Source organism: Plectropomus leopardus, chromosome 14, assembly GCF_026936395.1.
Source record: "Plectropomus leopardus strain MGB_pleo_1.0 chromosome 14, ASM2693639v1, whole genome shotgun sequence".
Lineage (NCBI taxonomy): Eukaryota > Metazoa > Chordata > Actinopteri > Perciformes > Serranidae > Plectropomus > Plectropomus leopardus.
This window is the reverse complement of record NC_142189.1, coordinates 25852907-25871567: the sequence shown is the minus strand read 5'-3', so window position 1 is coordinate 25871567 and position 18661 is coordinate 25852907. Positions and strand designations below refer to the sequence as shown.

At 38.0% G+C, this 18661-nt stretch overlaps 1 protein-coding gene across 1 annotated transcript; it reads left to right on the top strand.

Annotated features, from left to right (window-relative positions):
• The first annotated feature begins 1240 nt into the window (after positions 1 to 1240).
• On the top strand, positions 1241 to 18512 carry wdr35 (WD repeat domain 35). The gene is made up of 28 exons (XM_042500820.2): positions 1241 to 1702; positions 1798 to 1915; positions 3071 to 3142; positions 3269 to 3361; positions 3446 to 3574; positions 4452 to 4585; positions 4790 to 4955; positions 5064 to 5209; positions 5664 to 5789; positions 6743 to 6928; positions 7212 to 7247; positions 7353 to 7413; positions 9142 to 9286; positions 9710 to 9779; positions 10277 to 10330; positions 10428 to 10537; positions 10672 to 10891; positions 10992 to 11072; positions 11386 to 11522; positions 12835 to 13038; positions 13196 to 13342; positions 14397 to 14529; positions 14673 to 14783; positions 15395 to 15559; positions 16525 to 16665; positions 16760 to 16916; positions 17125 to 17365; positions 17996 to 18512. The coding sequence occupies exons 1-28, from the start codon at positions 1679 to 1681 to the stop codon at positions 18144 to 18146; spliced, it is 3558 nt and encodes a 1185-aa protein (XP_042356754.2). The 5' UTR covers positions 1241 to 1678; the 3' UTR covers positions 18147 to 18512.
• Positions 18513 to 18661: the final 149 nt, after the last annotated feature.

Below are 18661 nucleotides of genomic sequence, written 5' to 3'. Positions count from 1 at the left end.
GTTTTATATATATTTATTTTTTTATTATTATTTTTTTTAAATATCCTCTGACCAAAAATCCCTGTGGCAGGTTTTATAGGCATGTCTTAATAATCATCAAATTTAGCCTACACCATTTATATCATAGCCAGAAACATAAATTATTGTCCGATTTTCAGATTTCAAACATGTTTTCACACATTGTGCGCAGTGTAGGCTTTTTAAAAATCACTTAATTCTACATGTCTGAGTTAAAACGTAAAACAATGAGAAGCACAACAACAAAAACATTAAAATGTGCTTCTGCAAGACAGTTGTGAAAATCCAATTGTTTTTTTCCAACTCCAGGATTTTGTTTTATACTTTGAACTTTAAACATCAGATATGTTTTTAAAGTCTAAAGACGTCTGCCATGCCAATTAACTGCCACTGTTGTGTAGCTTACAGTGTTCATGATATTTGGCTCCAGTAACCACATTTGATGTGGATATTAAAAATAAAGCCCATGGTTATTTGTGGTGAAAGGAGGCTCAGTCATAGAGGTTTAAGGAAACATCTGAGGAGATTTAAAAAAAAAGATTTAAAAGATTTAAAAAAAGATTCAAGATTTAAAAAAAAAAAAAAAAAAAAAATTACACCTGAGCCGTCTCCCTTCTCTGATAAATAAAGAACAGTGCTTATGAGTGTTGACTCACCCTCATAAAACTGAAAATTGTATTCCCAAATAAACAAATGAACAGCTCATTTAAATGACTGAGCCAAGAGAATGGGACTGTTTGCCAGAGCACGAGCAAGAAAAACTACAACTACCAGAAACATCTGAAATCCTCTTCCAAGTAAGAAGTCTTTGAAAGTGGAAGCGGGAGATCGACCGAGAAACGAAAGAAATTGAGAACGGGGTTTTTGGCCTTTGGGGCGATGGTAATTAATTGTACTGCTGGTATTGTTATAAGGTCCTAGAAAAGAGAGGTCATTAATGATGCGGCAGTAAGGTTTCCGGACGTTGGAGGCGTTTCGGGAGAGGATGTACAGCAACTACAGAGAGACGCTTTTAGGCTCTCTCAACCAGCCGAGAAGTAGCTCAGATACGTTAGAGAGGGAGCGGGATAGGAAGTGGTGTTTTGATTATTGTTATTATTATTATTATTATTATTGGTATTGCTGTTTATCCTTAGTCAGTGGACACCTTAGGTTGAATCCAGTAGTTGGCGGTAATGCGACTTTATGGACAGCAACCGCCGTTAAACCCAACAAAAGAAGAAGAATCCTCTTCCGGTCTACGGTTACTATGGGAAACCGAGGGAAGCTACAACCGCTCAGTACTGGAGTCTGCCAACGCAAGCAATGAAACGTCAAATTTGAGCCGTTTTTTCAACACGTTTGCAAACGTTATAAAGTGTACGAGTAGTAGGCCTTTTAATTTAACGTTTTTGGCTCTAGTTATGTAAACTGTGTCGCGTTACGCAGGTAACTAGCAAAGTTAACGGTACATAAGCTAACGATACACTCACCATATTCAGGCCGCATGATGTAGCATAGCTAACTAAGCTGGAAAAGTTAGCCCACTTCAGCTGTATAGTTTTCGAGCTAATTGGTATTAGGTTAGTGTATTGTTAATGTAAAATAGTACAACTGAGCCTAAGCGTCGTAAAAAATTAATGTCGGGTTGATAGAGGCCTGTGACGGTATCAACACCACCATGTTTATCTACCTCAGTAAGAAGGTGAGTGTCTAAACCTCTACATACCTACCTGCATATGAATGCACCATTAAAGAGCGCAGGTTAACAGTGTGGCTTCAATTTTCCGTGTTTTATAGATTGCTATCCCCAATAATATCCATCTAAAATGTGTCTCCTGGAACAAAGATCAAGGTTTCATCGCCTGTGGAGGAGACGATGGTCTCCTCAGAGTACTCAAGCTTGAAACTCAGACAGGTAAGTTCAGGGGATGCAGCTAATAACCTGCACAGTCCTGGCACATATTCGTGATTTCCAGGTTATTTCCAGCTTCCCCTGGCTTTATAGCATTAGATGGTAAAGCCACAAGTGAACAGCTTGTTGCATGAAAATGGCAATCTGAATCATTATAAAGGGAATCTACAAGTTACTTAACACAGTACATAATGCACAGTTACTTGACATGAGAAGTGCCTTACACTATATAACTGTGGGATAGGCTGGATAAAAAATAACCCATGTCCCTCCTTAAATCACTGGACTGCTGTTGCTCATGTCTCCTGATAAAATTTCTTTGTTAGTTTCTAAGTTGTTAAGAATTGACAAAATGATAATAGTGATAAATACATGGTGTAGCCCAAGGCCAGCATGTAAGAACTGTTATTTTAAAAAAGTCAGCTTTTGAGTACCGATACCCTATGCTGGCTGGGCCAAGTGTGCCCTCATTTAAATTCCAATATCTGGGTCCCCGTGGATCCTCAAAAAATATATGTAGTATATATTAAAATGTATATGATTCATTAATTTAAAGTTAAGACCCTAATTGGTATTAAATTGGTATTATAACTTTAAAAAATATATCTAGAGAGTCACATTCTATGTTTTATGTTTCAATAATAACATAAAATTGCCCTTTAATCTAAGTAATTGATGTGGATTTAGGTTTGTTGTCTTCAGCATTGCTGTTTGTAAAATTTGTCTTAAATTTAATTTTGAGTGGCATTAAAATAGTTTTAAAAAGCTGTACAAACCCTGAAAATATTGCATTTATTTACTTACTTATTGCGGTTATTTTGCTCCATAGAAAAGTGGTCAGCGAAATTACATTGAGAAGACTGTAATGTTTTTGGATTTGATGAATAGTGTTTCATTCATTCAACTCTGTTAAAGTTAATCTGTCACAGTCAATGACATTATGTAATACTCATGTGGTTGAGATTTGAAGGCTCTTACAGTGTGCGAGAAATCTTCTGAAACTTGCATAAGCTTTTTGACTGTTCTTGTGCCTCAGTGTGAGTAACTGTACCACTTCGTCCACACCATCTGTTGAACAGGCCCACTGGTATTATGTTAAAAGTTGTTTGAACTTTGTTGAGGTTTAAAATCTGAACTCTTTGCCTGCTTTCTCAACAGATGATGCCAAACTCAAAGGACTTGCTGCACCCAGTAATCTGTCAATGAACCAGACTCTAGAAGGACACAGTGGTAAATTATACTGAGTAGTTGCAAAAGCCTTAATCCTTACAAAATAAAAGACATGTTAGAGTGTTTTGGGATGTTGAACGAGCCACTGGAAAATGATCTAACACTTCATGATTACCACACTTGCAGGTGCAGTGCAAGTGGTCACATGGAATGAACAGTATGAAAAGCTGACAACCAGTGACCAGAATGGACTCATCATTGTGTGGATGCTCTACAAAGGTGATTACTGCTTTCAAATTCAAAGTGTAAGTTGTTTGCAATAAATGCGGCTTTTATACTTGTTTGTCTTTACCCCTCCTAAAGGTGCATGGTACGAGGAGATGATCAACAACCGGAACAAGTCAGTAGTGAGAAGCATGAGCTGGAATGCTGATGGTCAGAAGATTTGCATTGTGTATGAAGATGGAGCGGTCATTGTTGGATCTGTGGATGGTAAAAACAGATTTAGAGTGACTATGTTCACATTCACACTAATATTTCACTGTTTTTCCAAATATGATGATATTCTGAATTTGATACAGCATGTAAACAGCATAGTCTGTTTAGATAGTCTGAATTATGCCTTTTTCCAAATGATACATTTTCCAATCAAGATGCTAGATATGATAGTATTAGTTTGGTTTTAGCAGCATACTTTGGGTCTGTGGATTTTTTTTACCGCAGTTTGTGACAAACAGCCTCCGTCTTGTTGACAGTCAGCTCTGTGCGTTGACATGAATGCGCTGTACACAAATCACCTAGCCAACAGTTTGTAAGACTGTGGGGTAAGGATACACACCCAAAAGAGAGCCAACATTTCTGGTCAGAAGGAGAAACATGGCTACTTTTAAACATCATGAAATACTTGGATATCAACAGGTTTTTGGATATGTTCAAATATCGCAGCACATGTGCGTTGAAGAAGGTGGTTGAAGGGATGAAAGAGGGGAGCTGTGTTCACACAATCTAACAAGTCCACCACCAGTGGGAATCTTTGAATGAATAATTTTTTGATCAAAAGAAGCTAAATTACACAAGCAACAGCTGTTCCACTATTCCATATTTTGACGTGATAAATAGCATTTTTGGGCACAGTAATTGGATTATGCACAGTTGCATTTAAACAGGGGGCAAAACTGGACTATTTTGTGCATGTTAGCGTTTTAAGTGTTACTGCTAAAAAAAAATCATACTAAATGGCGAACAGTCGCAATATTGACTGACTGAATATTAAAATATTGAAGGTTTTCTTGACCTGCATTGCTGTGTTCACATACTGAGGAAATGAGTAGTAACGTTTACAGTGGCGTAAATGTCTTCTTCTTTGTAGGAAACCGGATTTGGGGAAAGGAGCTAAAGGGAAATCAGCTTGCTCATGTGGCATGGTCACCTGACAGCAAGATCCTCCTCTTCGGCATGGCCAACGGTGAAGTGCAAATCTATGACAATCAAGGAAACTTCATAGTAAGTGCATAAGCTTAAGTAAAAGAAATGTCATTTTATTTGAGTATGTTCTCACATAGAACTACACGGCCTCCTGACTTATAGGATGTTAATATTGTGGATGAAAATGCTCCACTACCAGCTCCATTGTTTGCTTTAAGGTACACTTTTCATTTTGTACCCATTTTACATTAATACAAAAAAATGTTTGTTTTTTTTTTTCAGATGAAAATGACCATTAGCTGTCTTGCCAATGCGACTGGGGCTGTCAGTATTGCAGGTATCCACTGGTACGCAGGAACTGGAGGTTACGTTGAACCAGACTGTCCATGTCTCGCTATCTGTTTTGACAATGGAAGATGTCAGATCATGCGCTACGAGAATGATGAAAGTAAGAGAGATTTAACTAAAAAAACCCTTCATAGACTGCAGTATATTCTCACGCTTAAATGAAATGTTTCCCCATGGTGATGAGCTATGCTGCTGCTCTTTTCCTCAGACCCAGTGTGTATTGACACTCTGATGAATGTGGTCAGTATCCAGTGGAATCATTGTGGCAGTGTTCTGGCAGTCGCCGGTTCTCTCAGGGCCTCAAATATGGAGAAAGAATTCAATGTTGTGCAGTTCTACACACCATTTGGAGAGGTGAGACTGAAGACTTTGTTCCCTTACACACTTACTTACAGAGTTTTATACAAGAATATGAGGCATGTGCAATACACTTAAATGCAGTGCTCCTGTCAGTGTTATACTACATGGAACCAAAAAAGAAGAATTTACATATAATAAACTGAGATGATAAAGAATGTCTTAAGGTTCATTTTATTTTTGATTTATTAAAGAAAAAAATCCCTTACAATGCCAATTTTCTGTTATGCCATCCTACATTGTTGAATGTTTAATAATGTAGGTAGGCTTGGTATTGTGCTCTGAAAGCCTGAAATCTTTGGCAAAATAGTTTTTGAGTCATAAATATTGATTAAAAATCATCCCTTGCACACCCATACGCCTTACTAACCCCAGTAAGAAAATAAAAATGGAACAAGATAGGAAAAAATTTGAGATTTTGCACTTAAAATGCCTTTTCTTGTTTAAACAGCATCTGAGAACTCTTAAAGTACCGGGGAAGCAGATGACAGGAATTGGCTGGGAGGGAGGAGGGCTGCGAATTGGCCTGGCTGTGGACTCCTACATCTACTTTGCCAACATCAGACCAGACTACAAGGTAAATGGTAATGCCTGTAGCTTGCTGTAGCTTAATTTTTATAAAACAGCTATCTTACACTATGTTCAAACTACAAGCCCAAGTGGCCCAAATCTGCCACTGACTGACACATAGTATACCAAAACGTAGCAAGCATTTTGCTTGTTTGGCGTGACAAATTGTAGAGGTTGAAGATAACTAACCTGCTTTTAGTCTTTGTTATGTTAAATGATGATCTTACCTAGTGACTCGGTTAAATAGTTGAAAATATCAAAGTATGTCACATCTAGCTATTCAGTTAGATCATTTCTCCAAAATAAGCAAGGTCAGGAGAAAGAGCACTGAGCTACATGACAATGTTGAGTTAGTCTGTATGACTTTGCCTCTCAATTAGACATCGGGTGCTAAAAGAATCCTCTAATATACCAAAATCAAATGTTTTCCAGCTAGCTACAGGCATTGTGTTAGAGGCATATTGTGACTCCCAATAGTTTTCCCGTGGTTTGAGAAAAATAATGAAACAAAAAAACAGACTACTTTCCTCAAGCAATACTTTGTGTATGCAGTGACAGTTTCAGCAAATATGACAAAAAGTTGTTTTATTTTAACAAAGTTACCAATTGTAGCTTCAAATAAAGGGGTTGTCATTAATCGTAGTCGAGTGATAGGATAGGGTCAGTAAAAGTCATATGAAGATTATTATTCTTTAACACTAACATTGTTAGTTTCACATCATGCTTCAAGTGGAACTTAAATAATTTCAGTTACAGAAGAAAACGAATGTTTTTCCTATGAACTTACAGTAAAAAAATGAATACCTGGGGGAATATCTCCTGGACTACACCTCCAAATTACTTATTTCTTAAAATAGGGTTGTTCAGGGGAATGTATCTTTGTTTGATCATATTTCTCCTCAGAGTCTAGAAGCTGCACAAAGAAGGTGAATCTCACCAGCTCCTTATGTCTCCTAACAGTGGGGCTACTGTTGCAGCACGGTGGTGTATGCCTACACAAAACCAGAGCGGCAAGAGTACTGTGTGGTGTTCTGGGACACCAAAAATAACGAGAAGTTTGTCAAATATGTAAAGAGCCTGATGTCCATCACAACCTCAGGGGACTTCTGCATCCTGGCCAGCAAGGCAGATGACACCCAGCCTCAGGTACAAAAACCTCTGGATTTTATGTCTCAACATGGAAACTGTTAGAAAAAGCAACAAAAACAGGACTTGCAATCATTTATAAGACATTGCAGGTTGACTTGCTATGCTGGTTGCATGCTGTATGACTCAAGACAAGTTTATCAAGTGCTTTTGACAGATATATTCTAAAATCTAAGTGAGGGAGAATGTGTATAGATGAATATCTGAGTGAGCTGTAATAGTAAGTATGACAAATGTTTCTCTGCTGTTTTACCTTCTGTCTTCCTGCCTCATCGCCACATAGGAGGATGCAGAGTTAGAGTCTGGCAGTCATGCAAGGGTAATATATAAATTACACCCACACACTCAAAATGAGAACTATTTATTAAATAAAGAATCATAAATTGACCTGTAGAATAATGTTGCACTGCTGCATATTTTTTAGTATGTCCTGATTTTGTGCAACTCCATCGGGACTCCCCTGGACTCCAAATACATTGACATTGGTGAGTTTATACAGAAAGAAATATGTCTTGTGATGCCATGTTTTCATGTTTTAGTTAAAATATTATTAAAAGGACAATTTCTTTCATTATACCATCTATTAAATAACCACGTGCCCTGCAAGCTTGCACACAGAAGTGAACTTGGTAGTAATCTTGTGACACAACCGTGGGATGATCTAAGTCCTCATTTACCATAAGGTTGGTGTATTTCTTCAAGCCAATGTGAGAGATCACACCACATGTATAGAGAAATGGTGGTTGGCGTTCTGCCACCTGCCGCAAGCCCACAGTTACATCTTTCATTGCTTCACAGCATCCTATAGCAAATAGACAGTTAGCACAGGGTCAGGATGATATCTCACAGATATTCAGCATTCTGTCTCTGCTTGACATGGTTGAATGTTTGCTGAGAAGCTCAGGTCAAGACAGTTCAAAGTCTGCAGATCTGAAAGGCTCAGATATCCCACATGATAAATAATGAGAGTGAGTTCAAGTGTGTGTCACTTTGGAGGTTTCTTCTCACCCAGCCTTTTCATTTTTTCTCAGACCAGTCAAAGCGTATCTATTTTAGAACACACTGCATTATGTTCTTGCATTTTCCAAACCGAAAATATTCACAGAATTGATCTTATAGCATAAAGTTACAAACAAAGATGCATTTATAGTGATTTATATAATGTGCTCAGATTTTTCCTTATAGTTTGGTGTTGTTCACTGTAAGAGAATGAATTGTAATGTATGTATCATATTACCGCCCAAGTAAAAGGTCATAATAAAATGCCAGTGCCAGTTGGGAAAAGTTTGCCTTCAAGGCTCTCTGCCAGAAAGCTGCCTGACAGCTTTCAGCCAGGAGGCTAGTATAAAGTAAAGTTTAAAGAGTGACAAAGCATGCATAAGGAGGAGCGATTGATGAATGGGTCAAACACAGACAGGACTTTCACCCAGGGGACTGGGGTTTGTGCCCTGCGAGAAGCCATGTGTTTTTTTATCATTATTTTCGGTTTTCAGTCACAATTGGGTTACATTTAGGCAACTAAACCATTTGGTTAGGTGTAGGAAAAGATCATGGTTAGAGCTGAAATAGACCCTCTCAAAACATTAACCAGTTATTGTTAGAAAGGCCTCCTGGCAGAGAGATTACTGCCAGAGAGACTAACTTTTCTGATGTGCCTATACCTCAAACAAAAGAAAATAGTGGATGTATAATAATGGAAGGAAAACCGAAGAATTATAATGGAGAGTTAAATTAAACTTTATTTGGAAAAGTTCTGATATCAGTCCTGTGTGCCTACGTAACCCTGTTAAAAACTACCAAGAGATGATAAAGAGAGCTTGCAGTGACGATGCAGTGACAGTATGTCATGAATATATATCATCATATTTTTGTTATATCTGTTGCCTTTCCGCCATACAAAAACTTTCCACCTCCCCCAGACTTAAATGCCCTTTTTGTTGCAATATTTCAAGATCTTTTTGAATTTTTTGCAATTCCACTCTTTTTATATACAAAATGAAAATGTTGATAAAGAAAGGTGAATGGAGATGCACCTTTAACACAGCCTTCTGCTTCTGAAATTAGATTCCAGAAGCTGGGCCCTCACGTTACCCAACGAATGGCAAAAAAGAGAAATGGATACAGTTTATTTACTTGCTTCCAAATGACACAAAATTATATCTACATTGATCTTCATGTTTGTCATTAAATCTGCCATTTTTCTACTTTGCCAGATCCACTTTTCGTCACCATGACAAAGACACATGTGATCGCTGCATCCAAAGAAGCTTTCTACTTGTGGCAGTACAGAGTGGCAAAGAAATTAACAGCCCTGGAGATCAACCAGGTGACCAGGACTAAGAAGGAGGGAAGAGAGAGGTACATTTTTTCAGATATTGGCATGACATTTACAGTGCAGTGGCGCGGCATCTTAACAGGATGTCATAAGAACTGTATTTAACAAAGCCGGGTAGTGGGTGTGGACAAAATAGAGTGCCTGTGTCAGAACTTACAGTACACATTAGACAAATCATGGAAAGTTTCAGGGAGACAAGATAACCACAAGGCTAGATTCTGAGTCAGTGACTTTAGTGGCTCAGTGTTTCAGTGTAGAGTGTGGGTACTGACAGTGCTATGAAAAGGATTCATTCATCTGAATCAGATGCCACTGAGGTTCCAGACAGGCATGATGTTCTGCCAGGGCTCTCCTAACACCTGGACCACAATTCACCTCAGTGGAAAGGACAAGTGTCTGTCTGTGTCTGGCTCTTTTTCATTTGTTCTTACTTCCCGCCTTTCTAGGGTCTACCACATTGACAGCAATCCATCTGGAGCCAATGAGAGTGGTCCAGATTTTGCAAAAGCCTTCACAGTAAGAGACATTTTTATCTCTAATGTGGCAAAGGGTATGTAACAGCCATGTTGTTGCACAAAATCAAAAAAATAACTGCAAAGACACTTCTGAGACATTTTTAGAACAATATGCTGTAAAACTTGTACATTACATTTCAGTTTGAATATTAATTTAATTTTGTCTCCATGTAGCAAATTCAACTTTACTATTAAAATTTTTAAAAAAAGAAAAAAAAAAAGATAATATACTAGATGTGAAGCCCTGAAAATGTTGGTAAAAAAATGACCAACTAAACATACATATATACTAGTATTAATAATTTAAATAAAATAAGTAAAAATTTATATAAATAGTCAGCTCAAAAAGGAAAGATTTTAATTAGAATTTTGTGTTTTTTTACAACAAATATTTATTTGTAGTAAAAAAATGACTGAATTCTCATTAAAATGTATTTTATTTTTTTTGTCTGGTATTTTTCATTGTCATGGGTTGCATGTTTGTGTCTTCTGTTTCAGGCAACTCGAGATCCCATTTGTTGTATTACAGCAACAGACAGGACCCTGATTGTGGTATGTACAGTTCTGGTTTAATTATGCAATTTTTAATCATGCATTAAAATAAAAAAGTAAAATTTAAGTAAAACATTGCATGTATGTGTGCTTATAGGGCCGTGAGTCCGGCACCATCCATAGATACAGCCTCCCAAATGTTGTTCTCATCCAGAAGTACACTTTGAACAACAGAGCCTACTATCTGTCCTTGAACTGCAACTCCAGGCAAGCATGAATTGGTGTTATGCAGATTGGATTTGTTGCTGCGCAGATATCTATTATTAACCAGCTCTATCACAGTTTGTCAAATCTGAAAGCTGTTGAATTATTCATAAAATTTTAATTGTTATTTTCTTTAGTCGTCTAGCCATAATCGACATTGCGGGTGTGCTGACTCTGTTGGACCTGGAGGTTCGTGCCTCCTTAGACGACAGCTCTGGAAACCAGGCTTCTGCCGGAGATCCATCCAAGTTTGAGCGCAAGGATGTTTGGGATATGAAGTGGGCGAACGATAATCCTGATCTGTTTGCCATGATGGAGAAGACCAGGATGTATGTCTTCAGAAACCTGGACCCAGAGGTGAGGGCAAAGGTCTTTGTGTGATGGTCAGCTGCATTGTTTCATTGTTTCCAAATATTTAGCAACAATTTCCATAATGTATTGTGTTTTTTAAAAACAGGAACCCATCCAAACATCTGGGTATATTTGCAATTTTGAAGACCTGGAAATCAAATCTGTCCTGCTTGATGAAATCATGAAGGTAAATCCTTGGTTTAAAGAGTAGCACTCAAAAAACTTTTTCTCATAATAGCTCATAATTACAAGTTTTGTTTTGCCTCGTAAATATCCTAAAGTAATTGGATATACAATGGTTTAGACTTATTGTTGACTTATCTTGATGATATCTGTTGGCTAAAATGGTAACAGCTTACTGCAAAATGATGAGAATGAATCTTTTTGTAGTGTTAATTTGAGGAAAGTCTCTCTTTTTGCCTAACTACTTCGCTGCACCTTTTAAAGTGCAGTTTTTATTTGTTTATTTAATGAAACACTTCTGGGATCATGCTCTTCAGGATCCAGAGAGGCCAAACAAAGACAACCTCATCAACTTTGAAATCCGCTCCCTGAGAGACAGTCGTGCGTTGATTGAAAAGGTGGGGATTGAGGATGCCTCGCAGTTCATCGAAGACAATCCTCACCCAAGACTCTGGTAAATGCAAAGTGTTAATCTTTACTTTTGATTCAGCATAACACATAGAGTTTAAGGGCCTTATTAAAATAAATTCACTCTCAGCCTGTCACAATACTGGTCTCATCACTCAGTGACACATCACACAAATCAGTTCTCAAAAACTATTCTATATTGTCCGTTCAAACAACATTTTAACTTTGTTGTCAAGTTTGCACCAAATGATTGCCACTTTCATCTGAGCATATACTATGTATGCTGGTGTAAGCTGATTATTGTAGAGTACAGGAGATTTGTGGTGACTCATTTGTAGCAGCAATGTGATCACTTTAGCTTATTTGTGTCCTCTGGCTAGTGTGTCAAGTCTTGCTGCATTCCTCAAACACTGGCAACATAAATGGGAGTCAATACAAGGAGTCAGATTCCAGTCTTTGATTTAAGGATTTTTTTGCATTGATGTTTTTTTTTAATCAAGTTTTAAAATCATAGAATCATTAAGTTTGACACAGATGGGTTGATTACAAGCAATAGTTAGGTTAAGATAATGATATATATTTAAGTAACTAGAGGTGGGAAAAAGTCACTGTTTTGCAAGTCACAAGTAAGTCTTTACACTCAAATCCCAAATCCCAAGTCAAGACAAGCAAGTCCTGAACCAAGTACCAACGTTTCTGGTACTAAACAAGACATAATGCGCTCTTCACCAATTGTAATGCCTTGTAACAACAGAGTTATAATATATCTAATTACAAATATCCTAAAGGCTTTTTAAAATTTATACGTGTTAGAATTAGTTTGTTGGAAGTTGTTGAATCTTAGTTTGTAACCTTCAATCTGCTTGTTTGGCAAACTGCATTTTTTTACTTATTTTATTTTCTTTAGTTGACCACCACATGGTTTTTATACACAAGCAATATTAACTTTGGTATCATTTTTTTCAACTGATTCTCAGCAATGTAACATAAGTTCTTCGTGGTTCTCCCCCTGCAGCTTGACTGGATGATGTCAGAGTGGTGCAAACAAAGTGGATCAGGGAAATTAAGTGTCAACTTGATAGGAATAGATTACATAACATTAGTTAATTGAAGAGATGACGGGAAATTAATTGAATCATGGAACACTTTTTAAATAACATGCAAAGGTATCAAGAATTTCCAAATCAAAGGGCTCAACTGCAAGTGAAGTCACGAGTCATTGGTGTTTAGGTCTAAGTCTGTTTTGAATCTAAATGAATCATATTAGAAGGATAAGGTTTCATGCATACACATCATGTCTTGAAGCCCTACTGGTGATAGTAGCTAACTGCCCCCTCTCTCCATTATGAACCTCCCAGGCGTCTATTGGCTGAGGCAGCCCTTCAGAAACTGGATCTGAAGATGGCTGAACAGGCCTTTGTCCGCTGCAAAGACTACCAGGGCATTGAGTTCGTAAAGCGACTTGGTAACCTGCAGAATGAGCCCATGAAACAGGCAGAGGTGGCAGCTTACTTCAGCAGGTTCGAGGAAGCTGAGCGGATGTACCTGGAAATGGATCGCAGGTACATTTAGCCATATGTGTTGGGGTGTATTGGATGGTGATATCAAAGTTTACACAAATTGATTCAGTTCTGCTTTTGTTCACTTTGACATTTTTAATGTTAATGTAACCTTACGGTACCTGTTCTTTAGGCATGTTGATGTTTTTTTTTCTTGCAGGGACCTTGCCATCGGCCTCAGGATCAAGCTGGGAGACTGGTTCAGGGTGCACCAGCTGCTCAAAACTGGCTCTGGGGACAGTGATGATGCTCTGCTGGAACAGGCGTACAATGCAATTGGAGACTACTTTGCTGACAGACAGAAGTGGTATTTAATTTTACTTTACCTTGTCTTTCTTTGGTTGTTTAGTGTATAAGTGTATTTATCATAAGAGCAATGTTTACATGTGGTAAAATTTACAGACCCCAGAAATTCCCAATATTATCTTGTGAGAATTTGATAACAGTTTGTCTGCAGAGGATAATAGCTTGTGCGCGCAAATAAGAAGAAAAACTTTTTAAGAATTTTTCTGAATTAAAAAGACTTCTCATAATTCTGTGGTAACTTCGTCAATTTAGTAAAAAAAACAGGCCAAATTTTTTTTTCTCAAGTGAATCCATCTCGCATCCAGAGGGATGCATTATTGAAATGGCACAGAGCTGTAATTAATAAACAAATCATCCAAATATAAGCACATATTCTTAAGCACAAGACTGTCATTAGTACCATGCAATATATTAAGTATATTGCAAGCATCAAGAAATACTAATTATAAGCCATTAGTATCTCAGTTGTATAGTTTTGGGAAAAAAAAACCAACTAATTAAAGTCCATAATCAAAGAATAAATGAACGTTATGCACATTCTATCTTAATCCCATGTCCATATATACATTTAAATATTGACCACCTTAATCATTCCTTCTGTTCATATCAGCTGTGAAGTAATCCCTCCTGACATGAGTCCAGTGTGAACGATGGAGGACAAAATCCAGCATCCTCATTCTGTGCAAAAAAATGCATTTGGAGGTTCAGCCAAAGATAATACGAGCCTTTAGCAGTCTAAGTCAGATTATGTGGGTATCCTCCAAAGATAAGAACGTTATCAGAGTGCAAACTACCTTCTCTCTTTTTCCTTTCGTTTCCTTGCTGAGACTTATGGGAGGAACAAAAGGAGGACATTTTGTATGGTAAAGACCATACCTTTATAAGACACCCAACTGTTTTGATTGTACTAACTGCTAATTTTGAAGTCTCATATTAGCTTCAGGGAAACTTAAAAAGTAAGTTATGTTCAAGACAGTCTTGAAAAAATAGAAACCTGAAAATGGAAGGAAACTCTGTCTCACATTTGGTTTTATACATGAATTCTCTGTTTCAAGGGTCAGTGCAGTGCAGTACTACCTGCAGGGTCGTAACCAGGAGAGGCTGGCAGAATGCTACTACATGTTAGAGGACTATTATGGTCTTGAGAAGCTGACCGCTCTGCTGCCAGAGAATCATTCTCTTTTACCGGTGAGCCAAATGTTCACATTTGACCTCTCAACAACTCATTATTGCTACCTTCTCTGAACTTTAATGTAGAAGTTTTACACATCAAGAACTCTGAATCTTTAAAAACAAACTCTCTGTCGACTCTCCATTGTCTCTGTTTTCAGGAAATTGGACAAATGTTTGCCACTGTGGGCATGTGTGAACAAGCTGTGAACGCCTACCTTAAGTGCAACCAGCCCAAAGCTGCTGTCGACACATGTGTCCATCTGAACCAGGTGAGAGATATCAACAGAAAACTTGTGGCGCCAGAGTTTCTAAGCGACACTCTGAACACACACAGCCTTTCCTCAGCCATCTTCAGATTGCACACACACTTCACTGTGGCACCTGCTGTCCTCCCACTCTCATCCTCTTCCTGTGTCATATTTAGCACCAGAGTGAGAATTCTGCCCTCAAACTTTGCTTCCAGAGTAAATTTGAACATTTGGCTGTTCTCTGCTCAGGTTTGGACAAAAGTAGGAACTTCCTCATACCATGGCTGGCATTAGTTTAAAGGATGTAGAATTTATCTTGTAATTGACCCTGTCTATCCAAAAGGAGAAATCGTTAGAACTCCCTATTTCCTCCCCTCAAGGCAGTTTCTCTTGCTGTGTAAATACTGTGTTTTTGGCAGAGAAATAAACAGGACGTCACTTTAACTGTTTCCTCTTTACTGCCCTGTTGTCTCATCCCTGCAGAGTTTGAAAAATACTTTAAATGCAGTGGCTTCTTGTGTTATCTCATGACCGTTAGTGAGATTATTATTTCACATTCATTTCACTAATATCACTCCTAAAAAGCTACAAGCTAATTTTGTTTTTGAATGGTTGTTGTCATTTTCTTACAGTGGAACAAAGCAGTGGAACTTGCCAGGACCCACAACATGAAGGAGATTAAATCTCTTCTTTCCAAATATGCTTCACATCTTCTTGAGAAGAATAAAACTTTAGAGGCAGTGGAACTGTATCGGAAAGCCCACCATTTCCTCGATGCAGCCAAACTCATGTTTAAGGTAGGCTTACATTTTCATGCTTACTTTCAGGCCCCCAGGAAGTGTGCTGAACTTTGGAGCCAATTTGACACAGTGGTCAAACTGCATAACCACTAAATTCTGTCATGTGAACCAGAATTACCTTTTACCATAGACTGTCTGTAAATCAGCGGGTACATTTTCTTGGCATCACAACCCCGCAAAACAACTCATTTCACTATCTGGATTTGATCCAGTCCATCTGATTACATTTAGAAAGTATAGAAAAAGTGCACAGTTAAAGCATTTTATAATTTTATAGGGTTAAACCAGAAGTTAGATTCTCAGCTGGCTAAGTCTTTAGTGTACCTGCTCTATGGGCCCCATGATGTGGAAGATCTGGGTGATTTTATACCCAGGAAGTCAAACCTTTTTAGCTTTTTGCACAAACAAGGACTTTTCATAGGAATTTAAAAAAAAAGTTTTATTCAACACTTTTTATTCCTCCGCACTGCCAATAGCCACTTTTGGAGATATTATGTAGTCGGCTTGTCTACCAGTCTGCCCTTCTCGTGAAAGTGATATCTCAAAAGTGGCTTCAGGGAACTCCTTCATGTTTGACACAAACATCCCCTTAGACTAAACAATGAACTGATTCAATTTTGGTGGTCAAAGGTCAAGGTCACTGTAACTTGGCATCCGTCTCATTCTTGTAAAAGTGATATCTCATTTTTTAAAATTTGGCCAGACGTTGACTTGGACTAAAGGGAATTTGATAACTGAGAGAAATACCACTCTGCAATATATATATATATTTGTATATATATATATATATATATATATATATATATATATATATATATATATATATATATATATATTCTCCCACGACCCTCACGAGGACAAGCGGTTACAGAAAATGACTGACCGATATATATATTCTGATTTGAGAATAATTAATTGTTGGAATAACTTTGTTGGCCTGGACTTTGTGGCTGCTGGTGCAGATAGCAGATGAGGAGGCGGAGAAAAGGACCCGACCTCTGCGGGTGAAGAAGCTCTATGTGCTGGCAGCGTGTCTGGTTGAAAATTACCACGAGCAGGTGAAAACGTCACAGCAGAGCAAAGCAAAAGGGAAGAAGTCTGAGGTACTTAATTACTACTAATACGTTATACATATGGGAAAATGTTTTTAATTTCATTTAATAAAATTTAAATTTAAATATAATAACACTATATCAGGCAACATCTGCACTCGCTGGGCTGCTTGAGGAAGATGCGACGTCTTCAGACAATCGTATTGTGGACAATGCCTGGCGTGGAGCGGAGGCCTATCACTTCTTTCTGCTCGCTCAAAGGCAGCTATATGATGGCTACATTGAAAATGCAATGCGCACAGGTATCAAATCACACAGGACTCTTCACTGTGTAATGTTAGAACTATCATATAATATTTTCCACACTGATTAAAAAACAGGTTTTAGTTAATGAGCTGTTATTTAGTTTACATAGTGCATTCCCTTTTTATATCTCGTACTTAGACTCACATTTGTCACGAAAACAAAGTCATAAATTCTTGACTCTTCACTGTTTTTGTGTTTTTAAAGCCCTTCACCTGCGTGAGTATGAGGACATCATCCCACCGGTGGAGATCTACTCTCTGCTCGCCATTTGCTCTGCAGCCAGCAGGGCCTTCGGCACATGCTCGCAGGCCTTCATCAAGCTGGAGTCCCTAGAGAGCCTGGACCCTGAACAGCGGCAGCTTTACGAAGATCTGGCCTTGGAGATCTTCACTAAGCATACCCCAAAGGACAGCCACTCAACAGAGCTGTACGGATCATCAGAGGGGTGAGCGCACCAAGGAGTTCACATCAAACTCTGGGTCCAAACACTGACAGAAGACTAGTGCCCTAAACTGCATGACTGCAACATAGCACTATCATATTATTTAAAATAATTTAAATGACATGTTTTAGGGAACTTTCTTTCATACACAGATTTAGACAATTTTATGCATGCTGACCTTATGTTTTTATGGTCCATGTAGTGAGGCTGGCTTGGGTCCAATTCACTGACTCTTGAGAATCAGAGACATATTAAAGACAAAAAAGTAATTGCTTTGACAATTTATTAGGACAACTTTTGCAACATTTTTGAACATCAGTGTACCTACCGGGCCAAAAGAATTTACTGGCAATGCGATCTAAGGTTTAAGATGACCTGCCTAAGGTGTACTGTGGCGCAGGAGCAAGACTTTCTCTCTTAAACTTTGTGGCACTACAAGTAGCTCAGTGGCTCCTCCCTCTGGCTGATGGTAGAACAACCCCACATCACTCTTTTTTTTTCTTTCTTTCTTTTAAAAATTCTCTGCTTTTTCTCTGGCTAAAAAAAAGCCGGAGAAACCTGAAGTGTGTGAAGAACTGTGAAGAACTCAGTTGGTGTGTTGACTTTAAGTTATTCTATTTTTCTCCCTTTTAGGACGGAGGGAAAATTACCCACATGCATTGTGACAGGTCTGCCCATCCAGGAGTACCAGTTCTGGATGTGCAATGTGTGCAAACACTGTGCTCTAGGGCAGGAAATCAGCAAGTATAACTGTTGCCCACTGTGTCACAGTCCTGTAGCGTGAAGCTCAGTCCCATAAGTACACTTCATTTTCACATTTTTAAGCATTGTGTTGTGTTGTAGCCTGCATATATGACTCTTTTTTATGAGTTTGTGGAGCAAATGAACTGAAATTATTAACTTGTGGAAATAGCTGCACTTGGTTTCAAGATCTTGAGCAAGAACAATTATGTGTTGTGTCCACATTTAGAAAAAGCAGAGTATATATTCTGTGAGCTTCAGTTTATATTTCTTAAAATTTAGTTAAATGCATTTCTTTTGCCTTGAATGTTGTAAAATAAGTGATTGAATACAACGGCTTTGTTAACTATTTTTATATGAAGGTTCACAGTGGATAAACTGTCACCTTAATACAACAGTTTGAAGTGTATTTTTCTTGGCTTTCATTTTGCTGACATTTTTAATGCATCTTATTTATCACCAGCTAGTCTGTTTGGAAACAATACCCACACCATCAGTAGAGTTAACACCACAGCGCTTGGGAATAGTGCTTAACGAATAAGTATCTGTGCTGACCAT

Excerpts from the sequence above, each read along its gene's own strand:
- wdr35 (XM_042500820.2), top strand. The coding sequence starts at position 1,679 with ATGTTTATCTACCTCAGTAAGAAG. Across the intron at positions 9,287-9,709 it reads AAGAAGGAGGGAAGAGAGAG|GGTCTACCACATTGACAGCA; the intron begins GTACATTTTTTC and ends CCGCCTTTCTAG. Across the intron at positions 15,560-16,524 it reads CAGCCAAACTCATGTTTAAG|ATAGCAGATGAGGAGGCGGA; the intron begins GTAGGCTTACAT and ends CTGCTGGTGCAG.